Here is a 25,473-nt window from a genome sequence, read left to right as displayed (position 1 = left end):
CACAGTGAAGGTTTGAATTTGATAAAACTCTCTCACAGAGCATTTGGTTTTGATTATTGAGTTTGAGGACGTAACGACGGCACCCAGAGATGAAGTCATGAGCAGGACGGAGCCAAAACAAACATCCTGTCTCCTCCAGAAGCACCGAACCTCACAGGCGAGGACGGAGGTGGAAGCACCACTAGCACTGTACAGGCTGGAACGTGAAAGTGTCAAACGCTGACTTTTACACACAAGTCATTTAAAATCAGTTCAATTTCTTCATTTTCTTTTATTAAAGGCATTTATTTTTTATTTGTGTTCTTTATTCTTCCTTCTTACTCACCCCACATAACTACCGGCCTATTTACCCACCTAACAACCTGTCTACTTACTGACCTACCTACCTCCCATCCTATTCAACTACCTAACTACCTACCAGCCTATTTATACACTTACCGGTCTATTCTCCTACCTACCTACCTACCTACCTGTTTACCTACCTACCTGTCTACTCACCCATCTACCTATTTACCAGTCTTCCTACCTCCCTACCTACCTGCCTACCTAACAATCCACCTACATACCTGTCTACCTACCTACATTCCTGTCTATCTACCTATCTATCTACCTGTCTTCTTACCTACCTACCAATCTACCTGATCAACCATCAATTGTTTCCTTCGGTCTTTGTGGTTGTTGTGTTCAAGTTATTGTGTTTTTTTATACTTATTTACTTTTTTTTATTCTTTATAATAAATAAATCTTTTATTTCTTTTCTTTTTGTACCTTTGTGTTCTTTCAGAAACGTTCTGTTAGTTTGACAGTTGTTGTTGCTTCTCATCAGGATTTCTGTAAAGGTGTAGAAAGAGCATCTTAAACACTGAATTCAAATCATTACCAACTACTTCTTGAACTATAATTAAGATGTTTAATCTCTCATCATAATTTAATATATTGTAATTATTTAGTGTTAATTAATTTAATTTTAAACGATGAATTAATTCATTTATTTTTAGTGGCTGTGAAGGTGATTTTAAACATTGAAAACATTTTCACAGATGATCCAGTATCACCTGTCGTTAATGTTATCAACCTTCAGAACCAAATTCACACCTTACACACACACACACACACACACACACACACACACACACACACACACACACACACACACACACACACACACCGATTAGTGACGTTTATGTTGATGTAACCTGAGTTAGAAGTTTTAAGGTGGGTGTGAAACCTCAGTCATTTTAATGGACGACTTTAAAATATTTAAACATCTGCTGAAGTCTTAGTTCCATCTTCTCATGGTCTATAAAATATCACTACTCCTCTTACTGAACTATCTACTCTCCTTTTATTCACTTTTTCCACAGTAAATGGCCAATAAAGCCACCCAAACCAAAATATTTCTGAATAGTATCTACTAAAACCGTGTTTACATCTTGTAAAACAAGAAAGTCTGGCCAGTTCACATCAAAATGATTCACTCGTACTCTAAGACTAAAGGATCTATCAAATTTTGTCATTGTTCTGAAGTCCAGAAGCTCAAATCCACCCGTTGTAGTCCAAACTCCACACAGAACTACAAAACCCAGGAGCTGCAGCGCTCATTAACGAGAACTCGTTGCACCTGCGCTCGGCTCTATTTAAAAGAGTCGAATCGTCGCCGCGACGCTGAGTCAATGACTTTAGCCGGTAATGTACACGGTTACTGTGCGTATTTCTTCTTCTCTGCAACGAAAAGTCTCTCATATTTAGTCATTTGTTGGCTCTTCTTGCCATCTTTAACTTTTCAAAGCGTCTGTATTAAAAAAAAATATATATTTTGAATCAAACTTTTAGCGAGAGAATCGACTCCTTAGCCGAATCACCGGTGTCATTCTGTGTTCATTAATTAGGGCAGAAAGAAGCATAGGAATTACGATCGCGAGTCACTGTGTTGGTGGATTGAGTAGCTAATACACTGGTCACGGTCGCAGTCTCAACTAACGCTGTCTTTCGTTTTAGTTAGTTTTCGATGGAACGAGTCCTGACAATTCGAGTCGACTCTGAGTCATTCGTGACGACTCATAGATTCTCCCTTACATATGAATCATTGGTATACAAATAGCGAGGTACCGAACCTGCATGGACTGATCTTTACTCGTACACACACACACACACACACACACACACACACACACGTTGGTTTACATATAAACCTAGTAGCTTTGTGTGTGTGTGAACCCCTTTTTTAGGGTTTGATTCCTGTTATTGTGTCTGGAACCCAATATTTGTGATGTATGGCCTCAAGTTGTAGCATCAAGCACTTTAGTCACATAAAAACACAAATCCAAGGTCTACATAATCCATTCATGTTTACTTTTTATATTTATAAAACACATTTGTGTCTAACTGTAATATATGTAAGTTCTGGGTTGTTAACAGTAGTACTAGCCTCTATTTACCCCAGCTATTGATTGATTGATTGCATATGTTTGAAGTTACTGTTGACACTGAGCAGCCATATGTTAGAACTTTAGAGAGACACATGACAACCGTGTGGCTTTGTAAACACAGAGTGCATGTGCTTGACTGGCCTGCCTGCAGGTGGAATAGTGGTAGTAATAACAGTGTAAATGATTCATTCTGCACAACGGTCTCTTCCAAGCCAAATGTAATCTTTATTAGTCTGTTTCTGTACAAAAGCACTTTATCACAGAGAAAAAAACCCAAAACATGCATTTCTGTACAGCACATGAACGTGTGTGAGGAGACCAAACTCTTCCTCTCAGTTCTAAAGACATGAATTCATTCATTCCTTCATTAAACATTGTGCTTTTAATATACTTTCAATATATTTCATTATTTCACAAAGATGGAAAAGCAGTACCTCTACCCTTTCAACTTCAACTAAGAAAAGCCAGATCCAGCAGTTTCACCCCCTCACCCACCCCCTCACCCATCGACGCTTCGGCGTAACGGACAGGAAGTGCGAGTGCTGAACGCACGGCGTTTTTGTACAATCCGTAAAGAGAATCTAACATTAAAAAAGTATTTTCACACTCACATACACACATGGAACATAAACCGTGATGAACTCCCAACCCCCACTGCAGAGCTCTGCTACGAATTAAAGGCAAATTCAGAGTTTTTTATACAGAGAATTTTAACGCAGTGTGAACGCTTTCTAATCTATTTCTCATCTGTACATTTATTTATTTATTTATTTATTTATTCATTCATTCAAACCTGCACCAAAAGAGTCACTTTAAAATCCACCTGATCAACGTGGGCGATGCCCTTGAATTATTGTGAATAAAAGTTCATGGTGATCTGGGTTGTGACTGGACAGGATTGGGTCAACGTCTGTATTTAGGAAGTAATTTATTTTATCATAATTAATTTCTATTAATTCTTTAGCTTGTAAAATGTCCAAACATTTAAAAATAAAGGTTCTAGAAATGGTTCTTTACAGGAATGCCATAGAATGATGATGTCTGGTCACCATGCACTTGGAAAAATGGAAGAAGAACTCAAGTGCAAGATATTCGACCAGGGTGGAACCACACTGAGGCTACAAAGCCGCTAATAAAAAGGGGACAATTGCAAATAAATAATGTGCCAAAGTGCCAAATGAAAGACGCAAAAATATCAGCAGCCCACAACGGAGAAAGTGGACAGAACCGGGACAGAGTGGAACTGAGACCTTGAAGAAAGGAAACCATTAGAACCAGCGGAACAACACAGCACCGCAACCACATCGCTTGGTGCAGCCCGTTTATTTATGGGTGGGATCCATTCTGAAAAAGGGACGTCATAAACGTCCCTAGAAAAGCAGATGTGCCAGATTAAGAGGGAGAAACCGTGATATATAGAAGAACTTCCACTTGGAGTGAATTGATTATTAATCAAGAGAAACGAAGACACCAATCATCTGTGCCTCCGTGCCCCCTCTGCCAGCCAAAAAGGCAACGCAGAAGGACGTGAATCCTAAGGTGGCACAAACTAATTTAGAAGTGCAATAAAAGGTTCCACCTTGCAGCAACATGGCACTGCTACAATGAACGATATTTCTAAGATTCTACAGTGTGACCCAACGTAATGTTCTCAGGATGGACTCCAGATCCACCATAATTCTGACAATTTAAATCTACAGAAAATAAACCCTGAAAGGACTTTTTTCTGTTCGCATTCTTGACACGAGAGACACGAGTCGCTGTTAGCGGTGGGAAAGATCAGCGAGGTCTAAAATAAACAACACCAGCTGTGGAGCTGCTTAGGTCAGATGTTTAAAAATAATAATAATAGTTTTCTTGCAGTTATCAGATTACGTACGTTTACGGATGATTGGCGAAGGGCTGCAAGCGACCAATCAGTCAAACGTACCTCCAATAGGAGACTCCAGAGCCGTAGATAGAGAGAGTTGCGACACTCCTTGATCTCGCCGCTACGCGGTCACGTGGTTCATGTAACCCTCAATAGTTCCAAACAAACCCGGCGCTGTCATGTTCTCAAATGGGACAGGCAGCAGTAAATGAAATATTAAACGGCAAATAATAAACATTTGTACAATTTCTGGGTATTTTCAACTGCGTTTACATTTACTGCATCTGCTTTAATGTCAATTTGGTATATAAAGTGGAAGATTGATGTTTATAATGACTTGTTAATAGGTCGTTCTTGTTAACACACAGTACATTATATTAGCATACATTACATAATGCGATATCCTTAAGTAGTAGAGACAATATACAGTATAGACATTAAAGTTTTTTATGTTTTGATTTTTGCATAAACTAATCTCCCTTCACTTTCCTGAGGATTCATAATAATAATCATTTTTGCTAAACACTAAGTCATGTGCTGGATTCATAAGGTTTACCTGCACTGAATGAACAGATTGATAAACACATTACCGTACCAAAAACATTATAGTGCAGGTACATGAAAAAGCATTCATTCATCTCTTATTTCATGAGTGATTAATAATTGATTCCTACATGTAATACATTAATGAATTCATTATGAATATGCACTAGTTCATTTTGTCTAATGTAAGTGGTGGACAAGGTAGACAAACCATGTAGTTGAGTTAAAGTAGAGATATCCAAGGTAACATATTACTCCAGTAAAAGTAGTAGTAAAAGTAAAAATACTCTTTACCTCCACTAAAGTACTAAACTAAATTTACCTTCAAATGTACTTAAGTATGAAAGTAAAAGTATAATGATTTATTGTGGTTCTAATGTTTTATGATCATTTCTGTAACAAGAATCTTGATTAATCAACTCATTTTAGGTGAAAAGACTCGTGTGTCATTAATTAAGCTTAACTGACTAAGCTAAATTGGGTTATACCTATTAATTAAGATAAACATGTAACATTTAGTGCTGAGCAAATGCTAAACAATAACAGTATTAAGTATATTAATGACATTAAATTCATAATTTTTTTTAAAACAAAGCAACATACAGCTAAAAATGTTTGATAAGTAGTGGAAATGAATGGGGCTCTATGGGTTGTTTGGAACTATACAGAGCTCCACAACCCGGAAGCTGGGCAGAAAAAATGTCCCGCCCCCTTTCCAACGGTTCCCTATGGGAGTGTCGCCACTCTGTTCTCTCTACCGCTCTGGGAGACTCCAAACAGCGGAGTTCAACGGAACCTCACGAGAACCAAGAATTAGCACAGAAACGTCAACAAAACCGCACGATGAACAATCATTCAGTCAGATCATCCATGACCAGAGGAAAAAACAAAACGCTGGACCGCCGTACTGGTGCATATCTGAAGAACGTTTTTCTCCTGAATCCCTTTTCTTCGCTGGCTAAGTTCCTCGTGTGAGCGTCCCAACAAAAATAGTGCAGTAATAAAGAACTCGTACACGTTTCACACAAAACTCACAGGACGAGAGGAAGAGGAAGACGATTCATGTTTACAAAAGGAAAACATTAAATATAATAATAAGATTTAGAAAGATTTTTTTTACAAAAGTGGTGAAGAGAACGTCCTGCTTAACATAAAAATAATACAAAATAATAATAATAATCTGTCGTGTCCGGACGTTTACGTCTTTACAAAGAGAGAAAACAAACTGTGACTGGTCACCATTTGTACAAGATCTAAACGGTGTGAAAACATCTAATGTGTTTACATCGACATGTGTGTGATACTAGAATTCAGATCTAAATCATAAAAGTAATCCTTAAAAGTTTCTTTTTATAAATACAGACCAAAAAAATCATGTCTCAAAGCATTTCTGGTGCAAACCTACCAATCGGCATGCCTCTGATTCTACAGTACCTGCAGACTCGTCCACATCCTAAAAGGTTTCGTTTTTTATTTATTTAAATTAAAATTATTTCTCTTCGAACTTGGAATTGTGCATTTTTATTAGATTTGTGACTTTCTGTGTATAAAATCGACGTGAATAAAAATGTCTCGATATTTATTTTAAAGTTTTCTAAAAAATAAAATTAAAAATAAAAACAAAAAAACGTTTTTTGTAAATTCCTCACAAATTTATCTGAAATGTTGACGGTTAGTGGAAGTGCTGGAAGCTTCAGCGCTTTGCACATGATGCGACCCACATGCAAATGAAAGCGTCCGAACCCGTGTGTGTGTGTGTGTGTGTGTTTACGTCATGCCGGAATCGTTTCACGTTTCTAGCTGCCGTCGCTCCCAAAACTCCCTCGAATATAAAAGAACAACGAGGACTCGAACCAACAGAAAGAAAATTGCCCGACGTCACGTGTCAGGATTTTTAAAAGCACTTTGTTCAGATTCTTCAGGTGAGAAGAAGTTCTGGTTAAAAATCTCCTCCGTACGACGATGTCGACGACGATGATGATGATGATGATGATGATTACGTGTGCTAATATTCGCCTGGAGCTTCGATTCCAGAGCTGGAAAGTTTCATCCTGAAGGAAACTTCGTCTTTCTGCTTCACATGGGAGGAACGATGAGGCCAGCCATTGCTGCAAAATATAAAACACCATTTTTATTTTTAATAAGGAACCGACCACACGCAGCACCTCTGATTCTGATCAGGTTTGTTCAGTAAAAATAATTAAACTTTCATTTTTATAATACACCCACCAGGCATAACATTCTGAACACTGACAGGTGAAGTGAATAACACTGATTATCTCATCACGGCACCTGTTAGTGGGGGGGATATATTAGGCAGCGAGTGAACATTTTATCCTCAAAGTTGGTGTTAGAAGCAGGAAAAATGGGCGAGCATGAGGATCTGAGGGCCGAATCGTGATGGCTAGACGACTGGGTCGGAGCATCTCCAAAACTGCAGCTCTTGTGGGGTGTTTCCGGTCTGCAGTGGTCAGTATCTATCAGGAACAGGGGTAAACTGGCGACAGGGTCATGGGCCCGTGTGGTCAGATCCAACAGACGAGCTACTGTAGCTCAAACTGCTGAAGAAGTTCATGCTGGTTCTGATAGAAAGGTGTCAGAATACACAGAGCATCACAGTTTGTTGTGTATGGGGCAGCAAAAGGGGACCAACACAATATTAGGAAGGTGGTCATAATGTTATGCCTGATCAGTGTATGTACAGTTGCAATCCCCCAAAAATGTAAGGATTTATAACTTTCTGCTCTAAACGACGTCTTTATTAGTTGAATGATGCTGATCTTAAAACCTAAAGCTAGTCTGTAGGTCTGTAGGACCTAAAGTTGAGCTCCAACATGATAAACCGTCAAAAAAATGGGACTCAGTGACCAGAAGATCTGCTTCAGCTGTGTGTGATGTGTTCTATAAACAGCACACAGAAAGCACAAAAAGCCTTCTCAGAAGAGCGGCTGTTGTTCTAGCTCAAAAGATCACATACAAGTCGTCGTTTATGTTTGAAATAGTTCAGGTGTCCAAATACTTTTGGCCATATCACGTATTTCTCTATAACAAACTGAAGAAGTAAAAATCAACGTTTATTACAGCGTTTATAAATAAACCGTCAGTTATGGATCAACTTTGACCTCAAACTTTAGTTTTCTGGTTTGATCTGATTTTTAATGTGATTAAGAATCAATTTTAATTTTTGGGGACGTGATTGTGTCGCCCTAAGTCTAAGAGCCCGGTTCCCATTGGTGGAGAGGCAGGAGAGGGGCGGGTGCTCACCCTGTAGGCTGCTCCCATTGGCGCCGGTGCAGGTGGGGGGCGGGGAGGTCTGAGGCCGCACGACGGGGGCGAAGGCGCTCTTCTGTTTGACTGCAGAGATCATATGAAGAGTACAGAATGAGGAAGAGGAAGCTGACGGAGGGGGTGCAGGGGTGAGGAAAATGAGGAGGAAGGAGGTGGTGTGTGTGTGTGTGGTGTGTGTGTGGGGGGGATGTGGGAAACAAACATGCACACACACGGGTGAGTGATGGCTCATGCTGGTTATTAGGACTCGGATGAGGGAGGACGGAAAGGATGGAGATGCCACAGGATGCTTCCGGAATGACAAAGTTGATCCATAACTTACAAAATTAATCAAATACATCGATTATAAAGTAAAACAGTAAACAAATCAGCACGGCAGCAAACGTCAAATTATTTATTATTTATTTAACATCATGTGAAGAAAAACCTGGTTTTAAACACACAAACACTCACACAGATCAAACGATGAGCTTCAAACAAACCTGCAAAAGTAATCTTTCCTGAATTATTATTAATATTATTTTAATTACTATTATTATTATTATTATTACTATTATTATTTTATTATTACAATTATTTATTATTATTATTATTATTATTATTTTATTACAAATTATTATTATTATTATTATTATTATTTATTATTATTACTATTATTTTATTGTTATAATTTATAATTATTATTTATTACTCTTATTTTATTATAATTTACTGTATTTACTGTTTATTATTATTATTATTATTTTATTATTATAGTTTATTATTATTATTATTATTTTATTATTTAATATTGTTATTATTTTATTGTTATAATTTATTATTATTATTATATATTACTATTATTTTATTATAATTTATTTATTATTTATTATTTATTATTATTTTATTATTATAAATTATTATTATTATTATTATTATTTTATTATTATTTAGTATTATTATTATTTATTATTATTTATTATTATTATTATTACTATTATTATTTTATTATTATTATTATTAATAATATTATTACTATGTATTATTTTTATAATTATGTATTATTATTATTTTTTGTTATTATTATTATTGATACTGTGAAAATAATAATAATTATAATTATTATTATTTAGTAATATTATGTATGTATTATGTATTATGTATTATGTATTATTATTAATATTACTATCATTTTTTCTGGATGATTTTGTTATTTATACACATTGTAATGCTTATGGACTCCCAAAATTATTCCTGGCCACCCCTCTTTAGAAGCACTTTAATTGCCACTGAGCAAACACACACACACACACACACACACACACACACACACACACTTGAAGTGCTGAATCTATTTAAAGCCAAAACGAAACTCTGCCAGACAAGCGCTGATCAGATAAAACATGAATAGAGAGGAAGGACGTCTTCACCTGCTTCTGATCTGCTCAAGTACGAGCGCGTTGTTTCTCATCCCACGATTAAATAATAAAGAACCCATAAAGAAAAATAAACCTGGCAGCAGACAGTCAGGTCAAGAACACACACACACACACACATCCTGCAAGCTGCAGCGCGTCTTGTTAATGTGTTAGTGAGGATGAAGATGAGGAGGAAGATGAGTCTGAGGGTCTGTCTGAAAACCTGGTGATCTCTGTACACAGACGTGTTTTACGTCATCCTACACTCCCGAGAAGAGGTCGTGTCTAAATTCTTAGATCCCTTAAAATGCTCCTACTAGAATTAAGGCGCCTTAATTCTGAGTGATAATCTGACTGAATGACGAGGGAGCGTCCGACGCCTCCTCAGCGCTGAGGGCAGTCAAACAAACGTGGCAAACGAATAAACACGGAGCAACCAACGGAGTTCTATTTAAATGTAAACAGATTCTCATTTATGTTTAATCTGTATAAAGGTGTAATTATACGAGTGTTGCTTATTTGTAAATTGGGGCGTCAGGGACAGTTGAAGCGTTTTCGGCACACGGAGGGAGACGATAGCCGGCGTGTCAGCGGGTTTGAATGGCCTGAGGCTAACTGTGTTAGCTTAGTAAGCTAAAACTGCAGTGATGTAATGGGTGTATCTCTGTATAAGTAGAGCGTGTAAATAATCTGATTTTGACTCCGTGTTATTAGAATCTTCTCTACTGAGGAGCTGATCAGGTCAGGTATTAGGGAGCAGAGCGGGTCACTAGGTTTTCAGACAGATCCAGAGTAGAGGCCACGATTGACCACACGATGATCTAAAGCTATTTAATTCGGTACCAGAAGTTTGGATGCACTAAAGTACCAGGAGTTCACAAAAACCCTGTACCCTGGGAAATCTGGCAACCCTATAAGTGCTGATGCTATGATGTGTATTGGAGGAACTTACTTGCGTAGGGCGAGTTGGCGGTGGACCCGTTGAGGAAGCTGGGCGAGCCGGGGACCCCCAGGTTGGTCATGCCGGCTCCGTAGCCGTTCATGGTGGAGGTGATGGTGTTGTAGTTGGACTGCTGGGGCGTGGAGCTGGGCACGTACCCGCGAGGAGACACGCTGTTGGAGTTACGGGAATAACCTGCAACACCAAACACAAAGAAGTTAAACCGGGGATGGGTACAGGACGAAAAATCACCAGAAAAAAAAATCATCTGGGTAATCTAGATAAATATCTACACAAAGACTCCTGAAACCCAGACAGACGCTTGGAAACACAAGCAGCCGTTACAAAGACAGTCATGTTCTGAGGTACATTATGGTGTGATATATACAGTATCTGCGTGTGTGTGTGTGTGTGTGTGTTAAATCAATGCTGCCCTTTCACTTCTGCTCCTCACATGTGTTTCCCATCGCCTCGTCACGTACTGTCGAATTTCTCAGCGGGAAGGTCGCTGATGGAGTGCTGGCCCGAAGACGAGGAGAACCAGAGCGCCGACACACACGCAGCCCTCTGTGTGTGTGTGTGTGTGTGTGTGTGTGTGTGGTAACCCGATCCACTTCATTCTTACACGCTGACAGTTTGGGAGTTGACCGCAGCTTCGCCCGGACCCTCGCTGTGCTGCAGGTCACCGGGTTACAGGTGCGCACGCGGGTCGGTGCGAGGTCCGTTAATGATGTGGAACGGGGGTCAATTTATTTGTTTCATTTGGCTACTCTGGTTACCCTGCACCTTACAAAAACATGCCAGTAGGAGGATTGGCTGCTCCAATACTTTTACACAGCACTGTCATTTCTTAGGTCCGGTCTCAAACTGGTTTTCTTTTCTCCAGAGCTAAACAATCCTAATCGTGTGTGTGTGTGTGTGTGTGTGTGTGTGCTCTGTTCCCATGACCTCATGGGGTTCTGTAGGTGTTTCCTGCATGAACGAGGAAAGCAGCTGAGCTGAAAGGAAGACGAGCTCAGAGAAACGACGGAGAAGAACCGTGGGGGGATTTTCTCCGTCTCTTCTCTCCTCGTCCATCACGAGCCCGAGGATCCGCTCGTCTCGCACTTCCTGTCTGTCAGACGCAGCTGCCGGACGAAGAGAACCGGGGATCGTCGCAGCCATGTCGAAACTTTGGCTCACGGAAACGCACGAGACCTTCGAAACGTCCGACACAAACAACACGAGCGCTGTGACGACAGGATTTATTATAACACGTCACGTCTGCGACCTGACGGCTATTTTAAATGGTTCTTCCTTAAAACACGATTTGGGTGTGGCACGGCGGGATCTTCCGCTAGCACACCAGCACTGGGGTTCTGGACTCTCCCAGTTCAAACTTCAGCTCTGCTACCGGTCGGCTGGGCGCCCCTAGCAGTCACAATCGGCAGTGCAGATGGTACAGCATACACAATCGTCCGCTAGTCTGCTGGGTGGGAAAAGACAGGACTAAAAAAGTGGGCGGGATCTTTGATGCTGTGTAAGGACCCTGGTTAGTAGCCTGAGGTGCCTGTACAGAAGTGGAGGAACGTGGAGATCAGCGCGTGACTCTCCGTGCACGAGACCGACCTCACGTGCCGATCCACCGAAGTACGGGCGAATAAGAAGGGGTCGGTGGAGCGCGTATGCATTGGAGAGAGGGCGTGTCAGGAGAATATACCCTCCTCGTACACCATCCGAGTCTCCAGCAGAGGAAGAGGAACTGGCTACGACTGAACTGGGAGAAAATGCAGAAAATGCTTTGCGCTCTTAGTTCCCTTTGCGCTCTGGGGGCCTCTGTCTGCCGTGGGTTAAGGGCCACAGGCTAGTACACGCATCTGAGCCCTGTAAAACCTGATGCCGGCTGCCGACTCCCTCTGTAATCTCCCCTCAGTGCCTCAAACAGCCTGTAGAGGTCGCTGTTGATTTGAAACCCTGTCTGGCCTCACCAGGTTTTGTTTTATTTACAGAAACCACAAATCCATCTGTAAACGGAGGCAAATATGTGAAAAAGGGAACGTTTCACACAATATATATATATATTGGACATTGAAGAAAGAGGAACAAAGACGCAGTCAGGGTTTTGAGAATTGCTAAAAAATCTTAAAGAGGAAGATGATCACCACTGAGCGAGTGTTTGAGACAGCCAGAACAGAAAAGGAGCTCTTGAAGCACATTAGGTCCCCAAGCTCTGTTACTTTGGGTGTCTGAAGACAAGACTTGTGAAGAGACTCAAAAGATGGCATCAGAGAATGCTGACCCATCTGTACAGCCAACCATCACAAAGGGATGATGGCGTAGTGACGGGCCATTCAGTCTCAGACGTCTCCTACGTGTGTGTGTGTGTCTGTGTGTGTGTAAACGTTCAACCTCTTCTGTGCGTCTAAAGAAAATGTGAAAATGAATATGAAGAGTAAAATGTTGAAGCGGATTCGGAAGCACACATGTAATGTTTGTCAAGGTTCACACACACACACACACACACAGCCGATCCGGAGCCTTCACACACTCGCTCACGTGTTGAGTGGCAGTTTTGAGGCGTCTCTATGACAGGCGTGTCAAAGCAGTGCGAGTGCAGGCATCACATCCTTCACACAACAGCGTGTGTGTGTGTGTGTGTGTGTGTGTGTGTGTGTGTGTGTGTGTGTGTGTAAAAAAAGCAACTCGGCTCCGTAAAAAGCTCAGAAAATAAGAGGGGGTCTTTGAGCTGGCGGCAGGTACGATGGATCTGGTCGAATGAGCGCCGGGCGTGGTTCAGGTCAGGTGACCGTGGAGTGAAGTCCATCACTGTAAACACTCCTTGATCTTCTATGTTCTTCACGTAGTTGTTGCACAGCTTTGAGGTTCGAGGTTTGTAATAAAAAAAAAAAACGTATTAAATTATAGAAGTGAAACAGAAGCATTTCCGCCCGTGGTCTCAGACTTTTGGCCCCCCACTGGGGCCCCACTGTCTTTTATATGTTTTTTTAGGTGTGTCTCTGTCCTCCAAAATGTCCGACGCTCGGTGGGCCTCTGTCTGCCGTGGGTTTAGGGCCACGGGCTAGTACACGCCTCCTCTAACACATCTAACCTCTAAATCCTGACGCCGGCCGTCGACTCCCTCTGTAATCTTCCCTCGGTGCATCAAACTGCCTGTAGAGGTCGCTACTGCAGCAGCAATGATTAGAAACCCTGGCTAAACTCGCCTTCCTCACGAGTCCCGGGCCAGACGAGCGCAGACGAGACGCAGACGCTGCAGAATTGAGCCTCAGAAATAACGTTCTTAATTCAGGTCCTGAATTATCTTATTTAGGTTGTAAACAAACAACCTGTTTTGGTGTCCGAATATTATGGTTCTGTCACTAATATGTGACCGTGGTAGTTTAGTGAGTAGAGCTTTGGGTTATTGAGTGCTGATTTGAATCCAGGTTCTGCTATGCAGCCACTGTTGGGCCCTTAAGCAAGGCCCCTAACCCTGTCTGCTCCAGGGGGGCTGTACAATGCCAGACCCTGCGCTCTGACCCGAATTCCTAACAAGTTGAGGTACGTGTACTGCACACGTGTGTATCTGTATTAATGATAAATAAAGGCCTTCTCTCTCACACACACACACACTCTTACCCTGGTCGGCCTGCGATGCCTCGGAGATGTTGATGGCGAGCTGGCTGCTGAACGAGTTGACTCCCATCATGCCCGAGTGGGCGGAGCCAGTGAGGGAGGGCAGCTGGTTGTGGGTGCGAGGGACGCTGTACAGAGCCTCGGTCAGGTCGGCCGCGCGCTTCAGGATGATCTCCTGAAACACAGAGCCAGAGTTCAGACTGTAAATGCCTGAACCTCTGCTGTACGTGGCAGCTCGGTGTTCTGCTCTGATCTGTTCCATCAGCAGGGTGTATTTAGGGCGTGGCTACTCACTCACCTGGTTATTATGAGGCATCCCGTACAGAGCTTCCACCAGATCAGCCGCCCTCTTCAACAGCACCTCCTGTACACACACACACACACACACACAGATTATAAGCATCGCCTCCAGCAAAAATAAAATGTCTAAAGTTTTATTTTAATTAAATCATGAAAATCAACAAATTCTTTTAAATTCATTAATGAGTGTTTGCGAGTGTGTATTCCTGTTTATTAGTGTGTATGAGCATGTATGAGCATGTATGAGTGTGTATGAGCATGTATGAGTGTGTATACATGTTTGAGCATGCATGAGTGTGTAAGAGTGTCTATGACCATGTATAAGTGTGTACGACCATGTATAAGTGTGTATATGTGTGTATGAGTGTGTATGAGTGTGTACAAGTATATACAAGTGTGTATAAGTGTGTAAAAGTGTATATGACCATGTATAAGTGTGTATGAGTGTGTACAAGTGTATACAAGTGTGTATATGTGTGTGTATGAAAATGTAAATGTATGTGTGTATATGCATGTATAAGTGTGTACGACTGTGTATGAGTGTATGTGTGTATGAGTGTGTATATGTGTTTATGAACATGTATGAGTGTTTGTAAGAGTGTATGAGTGTGTATGTGCATGCACAATGGTGTATATGTGTTTATTGTGTGTATGAGTCTGTATGTGTATGAGTGTGTATGAGTGTGTATGAGTGTGTGAGTGTGTATGAGTGTGTATGAGTGTGTATACGTGTTCATTGTGTGTGCGAGTGTTTGAGAGTGTGTGTACGTGTTTATGAGTGTATATAACCATGTATGAATGTGTATAAGCATGTATGAGTGTGAAGTAGTGATGGGTCGGTCGCGAACGATCCGGCTCTAAGAGCCGGCTCTTTAAAGTGAACGACGGGATCCGGCTCCTGATTGGGAGCCGATTCGGTTTTTTTCGGGGGGGTTTTTCTGTCAAAACCGCAAGTGATTGATCAAGATACGTGGTGGCGTTTGTGTTTTTACACTGAGCAGGGGGGAGAATCAGAGAGAATCTTTTCCAAAACAGGGCAGATCATAACAGAAAGGAGAAACAGGATCAACCCCTCAAAGATGAGCTCCTTGGTTTTTCTGAATGCTAATCTTCACTAAACACTTACAAATACTGTCACCTGGATGCTGATTTTTCTTTTTGTTTCTCATTTATATTTTGTTGAGTGATGCTTCGTTAATGTTGTTTCACTCTAGATGCTTGTTTATTTTGTTTTGTTTATTAGGATTTTAACGTCACGTTTTACACTTTGGTTACATTCATGACAGGAACATTCACCTCACTTGCATGTCTTTGGACTGTGGGAGGAAACCGGAGCGCCAGGAGGAAACCCACGTGGACATGGGAAAGACATGCAAACTCCACACAGAAAGGACCCGGGCTCTTCACCTGGGGATTGAACCCAGGACCTTCTTGTTGTGAGGTGCTACCCACTTAGCCACCGTGCCGCCCCACTCTAGATGCAAATTTGCAAATAATATAAACAATCAGATCTTTTTGTCCAATTGAGATGGGTCTTTGTTTTTGTATTTTAAAATTTATTGATGGAGCACTCTGTTCCATGTTGAGTATATAGATAAAGCAATTTAAATAATAAACATTTGATACAATGTTTTTTTACATTAGTAATTCATTTTACATGTAATTTGGTAATTAATTAATTTAAGCAACAAAAAAATCTAAGGAGCCACTTGGGAGCCGAAAGAGCCGGCTCTTTTTAGTGAGCCGAGCAAAAAGAACCGGCTCTCTAAAAGGAGCCGAAATTCCCATCACTAGTGTGAAGGCTGAAAACCAGATGCCTGCGTTTCATTCACACACACACACACACACACACTTGGACACGCCGCGTCTGTTTATTGAATTTGTAACTCTGGGTTTCGGGGCCCCGGGGTCTGTTCCTCTGTGAGGCGCGCTGATCCCCCTCTTAATAACAATAACACTCCTAATAAACTGATAAACACACACACACACTCACACACACACACACACCACACCGGGAGGGGGGGTCAGCAGCGGCCAGAGAGGCTAAACAGACACACACACACACACACGCAGGGAAATATCCGTGTTTGCTGGTGTTATGGCAGCCTCTACTGGAGGTCCCAGGGGTATTGCACTGAAATGGGCCATACGTGTGTGTGTGTGTGTGTGTGTGTGTGTGTGTGTGTTTGGCCAATTTCAGTGCAATTATTCCACGTTTTACACCCTAAAGACTCTATTTTGACTGAATGGGCACAAATCCCCACAGACACACTCCAAAATATCATATAGACATCATACATGGCTGCAGTAGGTCGGACACATCCTCAGGCGTCCACATACTTTTGGAGCGCTCCAAACATGTGACCTCAGCGCTAACGAGACTTTAACGGTTCCACACATGTTCCGAATCACAGCAGGAACTCGGGAGCTCAGGAACACCAAACCGAACCTCATATATAGCAACTCTATAGGGTCAAAAGTATTCGGACGCCCTTTATAATCACTGAATCAGGTGCAGCAACAGTTTAGGGAAGGTCCTCTTCTGTTCCAGGACAAAGCAGCTCTATAAAGACACAGAGCCCTGATCTAAGCCCCACTGGAATGAACCTGAACATCAAATTCTGATATCTTTTGCCTAATTGACTGAGTGGGCACAGACGTACTTCAAACTCTTGTTACTGAGAAGCTTCTCATAAGAGCGTCTGTTGTTCTACCTGAAATATCACACCGAGGTCGCTCTGTTTTAATAGCATTTGTTTCTATTAAGCTCACTTGCAGGCGTCCGAATACTTTTGACCGTATTGTGTGTGTATATTATTATATACAAGGGCCCACAGCGACCCTGACCAGGATGAAGTGGTGGTAAAACAGACGATTAATAAATGAATTATATGAGCAGCCTGGACAATTCGTCTTCTGTTATATGTTGATGAAAAATGCAACACGTGTGTGTGTGTGAGAGAGAGAGAGAGAGAGAGCGAGAGAGATTGAGTGTGTGTGTATGAGAGAGAGAGTGTGTGTGTGTGTGTGTGTGTGTGTGTGTGTATGAGAGAGAGTGTGTGTGTGTGTGTGTGTGTGTGTGTGTGCGCAGCAGTCGGCTGGTCACTTCATTAATCTCCATTATAAAGCAGAAGTTAGTTAATGTCTCGGATGCTTGGCCAACGACACCCTGCCATGCGCACACACACACACACACACACACTTACTTTCTCACACACTCACACACACACTCTCTCACACACTCACACACTCTCACACACACACACTGAACGCTGATGTAGTGTTTACACTGTACACAATATTCTGTTCAGACAGACAGAAAAGTCCAAGTGCAGCTCACTCTCACCATTCTCACTATTCTCACTACGGTATATATTCTTTCTCTACATTCTCATCATTCTGTCTGAATTCTCACCATTCTCTTTCTCAACATTCTCATTCAATACTCTCGCTATGTTCTCTCTTTCACCACTCTCTTACTAATCTCTCTCTCCATGTTCTCTCTACTCTCCATTCACCCTCCCTTCATTCTCTCTCTCTCTCACTTTTTTCTCTCTCAATTGTTTTTTCCAGTTGCTCAATTACGGGAGCGGCTCTGTGGATCCAGCGCCTCGAGCTACAGAGCATCAGCCGAGGAGGAGTTCAGAGACAGCTCGCTTAACAATGATAAATCACACACACACACACACACACACACACACACACACACACCCATACATACACACACACACACACACACACACACACACACACTGATCACTAGATCACATCACAGAGAGAAAAACTGTGTGTGAGAGATCAGCGATCAGGTCGTGAATAAAGAACAGAACAAAGATCGACTGATTTACAGCGGCGACGTCTAAAGCGAAGGTTAGCACGCGTCTTTCTGCACGTTAGCGCTCGGCTAATCTGAAACGCCGCTAAGCGCAGACAGAGGTTTAACAGAACATTACCCACCGACACTAAATGATTTTGTGCAGCAGAATTATTAGAGCATTTGAGACGTTTTAATTAGATCAGTTCTTGGTCTTGGGTTCTGGAGTCTAATCAGCTAGTCCACCATCGTTTGGCGGGTCTTGGCAGAGCTACCGGCCTGGCTGGGCACTCAACCTAAACACCGGCATAACTGGCAGAGGAATAAGGAGGGTGCAGTGTGGGTGTGGTCCTCCGCCGGTCGCCTGCCGGTGTGACGCTCTCTGAACAGAATCTGATCTGGTGGTCTGTGCCAAGTAACTAAAACTGGATGGAGGTCGGATCAGTCGGGGCATCGATCCAAAAACGTGCGTCCAAATCCACACGAAAAATGGCTCAGTTAGTACACACACACACACACTCTAAAGTAAACTGCTTAAGTGTATCTTTATTTATTTACTCCTGTATTAACACTTATTTATTTATACATGAGAGAGAGGGTGAGAGTGAGGATGAGAGAGGGTGAGAGAGAAAGAGAGGATGAGAGAGGGTGAGAGTGAGGATGAAAGAGGGTGAGAGAGAGAGGCTGAGAGAGAGAGGCTCAGAGAGAGGAACATCTGTATTCTGATTGAGTTTTCCTTCCGAATAAATAAATGGAGTGCAGCGGGGAGCTAATGTTCCCCTCGCGCAGGTCCCGTCTGCTCACTATTAGCATCAATTCACAAATAAACAGCTTTTTTTATCCGGGACGTCAGATTTTGATAAATGGTTTCAATTTGGCAGCTGCTTTAAGGTGTCAGTCGGTATCAGGACGGAACAGCGGCTCTCTGCCCGAACGAATCTCGCTCACTTAGCCCCGCCGCCTGCCTGGGGCCGCATCATCTTTTCATACTAACCAGGCGGTAAACCACCCACCACCCACACCACCTGAGTCTGGTCTGAGTGTGTGTGTGTGTGTTAGACGTGTTGTATGTGTAACTTCATATAAAGGTCCAACTAAATCACTCACTAGGACGATATTTTGGACTGTAACTGTCGGAATTTGTTTTCATTCAGCCATAAGAGCATTTATGAGGTCGAGTTTGGAGTGTTTATGAGGTTGAGCACTAGATTTTGGACTATAACTGTGGGGATTCGCTTCTATTCAGCAACAGAAGCGTTAATGAGGTCGAGGTTGGGCACTAGGGTCAGGCTCATGGTTGGCATCCCAGTTTAGGTTGCACCAGCTGCGCTATTGTGTGTGTGAGTTTGTGTCCTCTTTAGGACTATTTGCCTCTAGGTTTTGGACTGTAACTGTCGAGATTCGCTTCCATCCAGCCTTAAAAGCGTTTATGAGATTGAGGTTGGGCACTAGGTGATTTTGGGCACTAGGGTAAGGCTCACGGTTGGCATTCCAGTTTAGAACCTAGGGCCCCGGTTACTTACTGTGTTACTTACCTCTGTGGATGTGTGTGTGTGTGTGTGTGTGTGTGTGTGTGTGTTAGATGTGTTCATACAGGTTTAACTATATCACTCTCTAGGACAATTTTCCACTAGATTTTGTACTATAACTGTAGGGATTTGTTACCTGCTGCACTTCTGATGCACTACTGTGTGTGTGTGTGTGTGTGTGTGTATTTGTACCGTCGTGCCGAACGTGCTAAAGCTCCTCTTACCTTAGGTAACCTCTCGGGGTCTCCGGGGTGGCGTGGTATGACCTTCTGTAACCTCTGGAAGCCGTAATCGATGGTGGGTTCGTTCAGAGCTGCAAACACACACACACACACACACACACACAAAAACACACACACACAGACTTTATAAATAACACCGAACTCATGCAGGTACGCAGCGGCTGTGTCTGAGGAAGGGAGGGTCGGACAGGGTCAATCGAACAACAGCCGCTCTTCTGAGAAGCTTCACACAAACAAGAATTTGAAGTACATCTGTGGGGATTTGTGCCCATTTAGTTAAAACACAATTGTATGGCTGGGTGCTGATGTTGGTGTTCTAGTGCGGCTGAGGTCAGAGCTCTGAGTCTGTATAGAGCTGCTCTGTGCACAGGGGGGCGCAGGCATACCGGAACAGGACAGGAACTTCCCTAAACTGTTGCTGCAAAGTCGGAAGCATGTGGTTTCCTTTATATTGTTGATTTATTACACCTGTTAGCAACTGTTGTGGCTGAAACACATGAATTTAATCATTAAAGGGGCATCCCGATACTTTTGTCCACCTGTTTTGGCCCTTGGTCCATTTGTCCCTTGGTGCCCGGGGACCCTGCCTAATTCAATCCTCGTTCCTTCACTCACTCCCTCTGCACCCCTGAGTTCGCATTCACCAGCTCTGAACATAAATAAATAAATAAATAAATAAATAAATAAATAAATAAATAAATAAATAAATAAATAAATAAATAAATAAATAAATAAATAAATAAATAAACGTATGTGAGCGAGTCAGAGGAAACCGGCGGCGCGGCGGGAAAGCGGTTCCGCCGATCGTCCCGCGTAATCAAGCCCATTAATCATAAAAGGCTGTCAAATTTGACTTGGGGGACAATTTGTCAGGGCCGCCGCTCACTCCGCCTTTGTCACCGGCGCCTCTTGTATCGGTTAAGGATGATTGACGCGGCGAGCGCGGCCGAGTAGAATAGCTAGTTTGCGCTAATGTGCATAACCGCGGCTTTCATGAATAAGAATAAGGTTGCGGAGCGCGGGGCCCCTTTCAGAGGGACCCGCCGCCATTTGTGGTGCCGGCCGAATAGATGTTATTACCATTATAACAATATTTGTTTTTGGGGGGGGGGCGCTAAATCTAATTTGTTCGAGGCGTAAATTTTTTGTAGCAGGTAAAAAAGAGCGGCACGGTGGCAGCGGCAGCGGTGACGTGAGAAGAACTCTGTTCAGGGTTCATACAGCTTTCTGAGGGTAAACTCACAAACGTCCAGCGCGGTCAGGATCCAGGAGGCGCCGCTGGATTTCGGAACATGACTGCCGGACATGATTCACATTCATTCCAATTCATCCACTAAACGCTGAATGTGGCTGAGGTTCAGTTTCACACCAAAGTTTATGTTTTTAGTTCATTCATATCAGCCACTTTAGCCTGGTCAGGGTCACAGCGGGTCCTGTTCTAAGGCTGGAATACTCTGGATAAGGTGCCAGTCCATCGCTGGGGTCCGACCATCCCTGTATTAGTGTGTACATTACATGAGTGTGTGTAATATTATGTATGTGTGTATTAGTGCACACGTGTGTATTTGTATGAGTGTGTATTAGCTTGTATATTATTGTGTAAGTGTGTGTGTATTTTACATGATTGTGTACTAGTGTGTGTATTAGTGTGTACGTGTGTGTATTTTGTATGAGTGTGTATTAGTGTGTACGTGTGTATTTTAAATGAGTGTGTATTAGTGTGTGTGTATTTTACATGATTGTGTACTAGTGTGTGTATTAGTGTGTACGTGTGTGTATTTTGTATGAGTGTGTATTAGTGTGTACGTGTGTATTTTATATGAGTGTGTATTAGTGTGTGTGTATTTTACATGATTGTGTACTAGTGTGTGTATTAGTGTGTACGTGTGTGTATTTTGTATGAGTGTGTATTAGTGTGTACGTGTGTATTTTATATGAGTGTGTATTAGTGTGTGTGTATTTTACATGATTGTGTACTAGTGTGTGTATTAGTGTGTACGTGTGTGTATTTTGTATGAGTGTGTATTAGTGTGTACGTGTGTATTTTATATGAGTGTGTATTAGTGTGTGTGTGTGTATTTTGTATGAGTGTGTATTAGTGTGTACGTGTGTATTTTATATGAGTGTGTATTAGTGTGTGTGTGTATTTTGTATGAGTGTGTATTAGTTTGTGTATTATTGTGTGTATTATTGTGTAAGTGTGTGTATTTTGTATGAGTGTGTACTAGTGTTTGTGTATTTTATATGAGTGTGTATTAGTGTATGTGTGTGTGTATTTTGTATGAGTGTGTATTAGTTAGTGTATTATTGTGTGTATTATTGTGTGTGTGTGTATTTTATGAGTGTGTATTAGTGTGTGTGTGTGTGTGTATTTTGTATGAGTGTGTATTAGTGTGTGTGTGTGTATTTTATATGAGTGTGTATTAGTGTGTGTGTATTTTACATGATTGTGTACTAGTGTGTGTATTAGTGTGTACGTGTGTGTATTTTGTATGAGTGTGTATTAGTGTGTACGTGTGTATTTTATATGAGTGTGTATTAGTGTGTGTGTATTTTACATGATTGTGTACTAGTGTGTGTATTAGTGTGTACGTGTGTGTATTTTGTATGAGTGTGTATTAGTGTGTACGTGTGTGTATTTTGTATGAGTGTGTATTAGTGTGTACGTGTGTATTTTATATGAGTGTGTATTAGTGTGTGTGTGTGTATTTTGTATGAGTGTGTATTAGTGTGTACGTGTGTATTTTATATGAGTGTGTATTAGTGTGTGTGTGTGTATTTTGTATGAGTGTGTATTAGTTTGTGTATTATTGTGTGTATTATTGTGTGTGTGTGTATTTTATGAGTGTGTATTAGTGTGTGTGTGTGTGTATTTTGTATGAGTGTGTATTAGTGTGTGTGTGTGTGTGTATTTTGTATGAGTGTGTATTAGTGTGTCTGTGTATTTTGTATGAGTGTGTATTAGTGTGTGTATGTGTGTGTGTATTTTGTATGAGTGTGTATTAGTTAGTGTATTATTGTGTGTATTATTGTGTGTGTGTGTATTTTATGAGTGTGTATTAGTGTGTGTGTGTGTATTTTGTATGAGTGTGTATTAGTTAGTGTATTATTGTGTGTATTATTGTGTGTGTGTGTATTTTATGAGTGTGTATTAGTGTGTGTGTGTGTGTTTTGTATGAGTGTGTATTAGTGTATGTGTGTGTATTTTGTATGAGTGTGTATTAGTTAGTGTATTATTGTGTGTATTATTGTGTGTGTGTGTATTTTATGAGTGTGTATTAGTTAGTGTATTATTGTGTGTATTATTGTGTGTGTGTGTATTTTATGAGTGTGTATTAGTGTGTGTATTATTGTGTACATGTGTGTATTTTCTATGAGTGTGTATTAGTGTGTGTGTGTGTGTATTTTGTATGAGTGTGTATTAGTGTGTATTTTATATGAGTGTGTATTAGTGTGTGTGTATTTTGTATGAGTGTGTATTAGTGTGTGTATGTGTGTGTGTATTTTGTATGAGTGTGTATTAGTTAGTGTATTATTGTGTGTATTATTGTGTTTGTGTATTTTATGAGTGTGTACTAGTGTGTGTATTATTGTGTACATGTGTGTATTTTCTATGAGTGTGAACTAGTGTGTATTAGTGTGTACGAGTGTATTTTAAATGAGTGTGTATTAGTGTGTACATGTGTGTAGTTTGTATGAGTGTGTATTAGTGTGTACATGTGTGTAGTTTGTATGAGTGTGTATTACGATCAGCTGCACACTCTCGAAACGAAGCTCATTAATTCTCTGATTAAAAAGCCCGCGCACTCTGACCTCCGCCTCCCCCGTTCTCCGCATTCTCTCGGCCAATCGATACGCGAGCATTAGCGGCGGTGTTACGGCGGGGCTGGACCCCGACCCCGCGCCCGGCTCCGCCCGCGTATGAAGATAGATCGGCTGATTTAGAGTAAACACGCGTTGCAATCCCAGCCATCAGCGGCGCTCTCTCCAGACTGATTCTCATCGATTTCTCTGCTGCTGCGCCTGAGTATGACACACCACTGTACAGAGGAGGGGGGGCGCAGTCATGGTGCACTCAGAAACACGGGTTTGAACCACAAAGTGTGTGTGTGTGTTATGTATTTGATCATTTCTTAATTGCTGGAATTGTTTTAATGTCAGTTTAACGCCACGTCTCTTGCCCCAACACTCTCTCTCTCACACACTCTCGCTCTCTCTCACACACTCTCTCGCACCCCCCCTTCCCCCCGTATTGAAAGCCTGTGGTCAGTAATGATGCAGTGAGGTATGAGGTCACTGAAATGACCGATCAGGTTTCACTCCACACGTTCCACACGTCCATCAGTTCTTATTACTGCAAAACACCCCGAGCTTCAAATATATCTGGACTGATGGGTGTGAACGTCTCTTCCGCTCAGTGGGTTCGACCACACCCATGCCACACCTCCCTATTTTAGGGATTTTAATGTTACTGTTTCTGCATAATTGACCGGTCGGGCGTCCGCACAGACGTCTTCGCCTGTCTGGGTGGGGATTAGCAGCCTGTCCCAGGTATTCTTGTCTATCGGTAAACCCGGACCCACCGCAACCCTGACCAGGACGAGGCGGTCGATGAAAATGAAATGAAAAGTCGTTAAGCGTTTTAGCTTCGTGTCAGGTTGCCAGATCCGTCAGAATCAGGTATAAAGATCTACGCTGAGCACGCCACGAAAAATCGATCGCTCCTCTCTTATTACACACACCACAGAGGTCAGAGGTCGAACGAGGCGGAGGAGGAGAGCCAGATCACTTAGTGGAATAATTGAGGATCCACACACACACACACACACAGTGCTGGGTCCAAATGATTCATACAGCAGCCTAATAAACTGCATGTGTGATGCTGACAGGACACACCGTACGTCCGGATGGTTCGATATCTGCTATAAATCAGAAACTCGCCACAGTCGAGCAAGCTTTACACCACTGACTCTGAGGAGGCCGGTTTAATTGAAGGTGCGGTCACGCCCCTGACGGTCAGAATCCCGTAACCGAGTGTGTAAGGGTGAGAACGATGCGCTCGTGTACGGCTCATGTACAGTGGATGCAAAGTGGCTTGTTGATTCTGCGCTTAACACACGCCGTGCTGCCGCGCACCTGCTTACTCCTCTCCATCGACGGGGGTGGGGGGTGGGGGGTGGGGGTGGGGGGCATTGGGCTTGGGGGGGATTTTGGTGAAGCGTGAAGTTCGGCCCGATCGATTCTGAATCCCGCCAACTTCAATCAATCCTCATGGAAATTTCATGAAGTTTAAACTGACGGTCAGAGGGGGTAAGAACCTAAAACCTCCTGGGAAGATCAGGGAACCCAAACACACACACACACACACACACACACAATCATTTACACAAACACACACATTTTTGGGACCCTCCGTGACCCCTGCTCGAGATGACCGTGTACCCAGCAGTACGACGTCTGTTCATTTTGATGCACAGTGGCTCGGTGGGTAACACTGTCGTCTCAC

General features: G+C 42.2%; 1 protein-coding gene across 3 annotated transcripts in view; it reads right to left on the bottom strand.

The window, feature by feature from the left end:
- Window positions 1-5,219: 5,219 nt before the first annotated feature.
- The window catches only part of LOC134300192 (transcription factor COE3), an 86,180-nt gene continuing 65,926 nt past the window's right edge, over window positions 5,220-25,473 (bottom strand). For 2 of the 3 annotated variants that reach the window (XM_062984867.1, XM_062984868.1), the window contains exons 11-16: window positions 19,950-20,038; window positions 14,381-14,446; window positions 14,086-14,257; window positions 10,480-10,662; window positions 8,107-8,196; window positions 5,220-6,950 (exon numbers count right to left, since the gene is read on the bottom strand). In XM_062984867.1, coding sequence (XP_062840937.1) covers window positions 6,919-6,950; window positions 8,107-8,196; window positions 10,480-10,662; window positions 14,086-14,257; window positions 14,381-14,446; window positions 19,950-20,038 — 632 coding nt within the window. In that variant the 3' untranslated portion in view covers window positions 5,220-6,918. The remainder of the gene's footprint in view (window positions 6,951-8,106; window positions 8,197-10,479; window positions 10,663-14,085; window positions 14,258-14,380; window positions 14,447-19,949; window positions 20,039-25,473) is intronic. The other variant, XM_062984869.1, reaches the window with a different exon arrangement.

Source organism: Trichomycterus rosablanca, chromosome 22 (genome assembly GCF_030014385.1).
Source record: "Trichomycterus rosablanca isolate fTriRos1 chromosome 22, fTriRos1.hap1, whole genome shotgun sequence".
Taxonomy (NCBI): Eukaryota; Metazoa; Chordata; class Actinopteri; order Siluriformes; family Trichomycteridae; genus Trichomycterus; species Trichomycterus rosablanca.
Note: the sequence above shows the minus strand (reverse complement) of the source record. Positions and strands in the feature narration are given on the sequence as shown.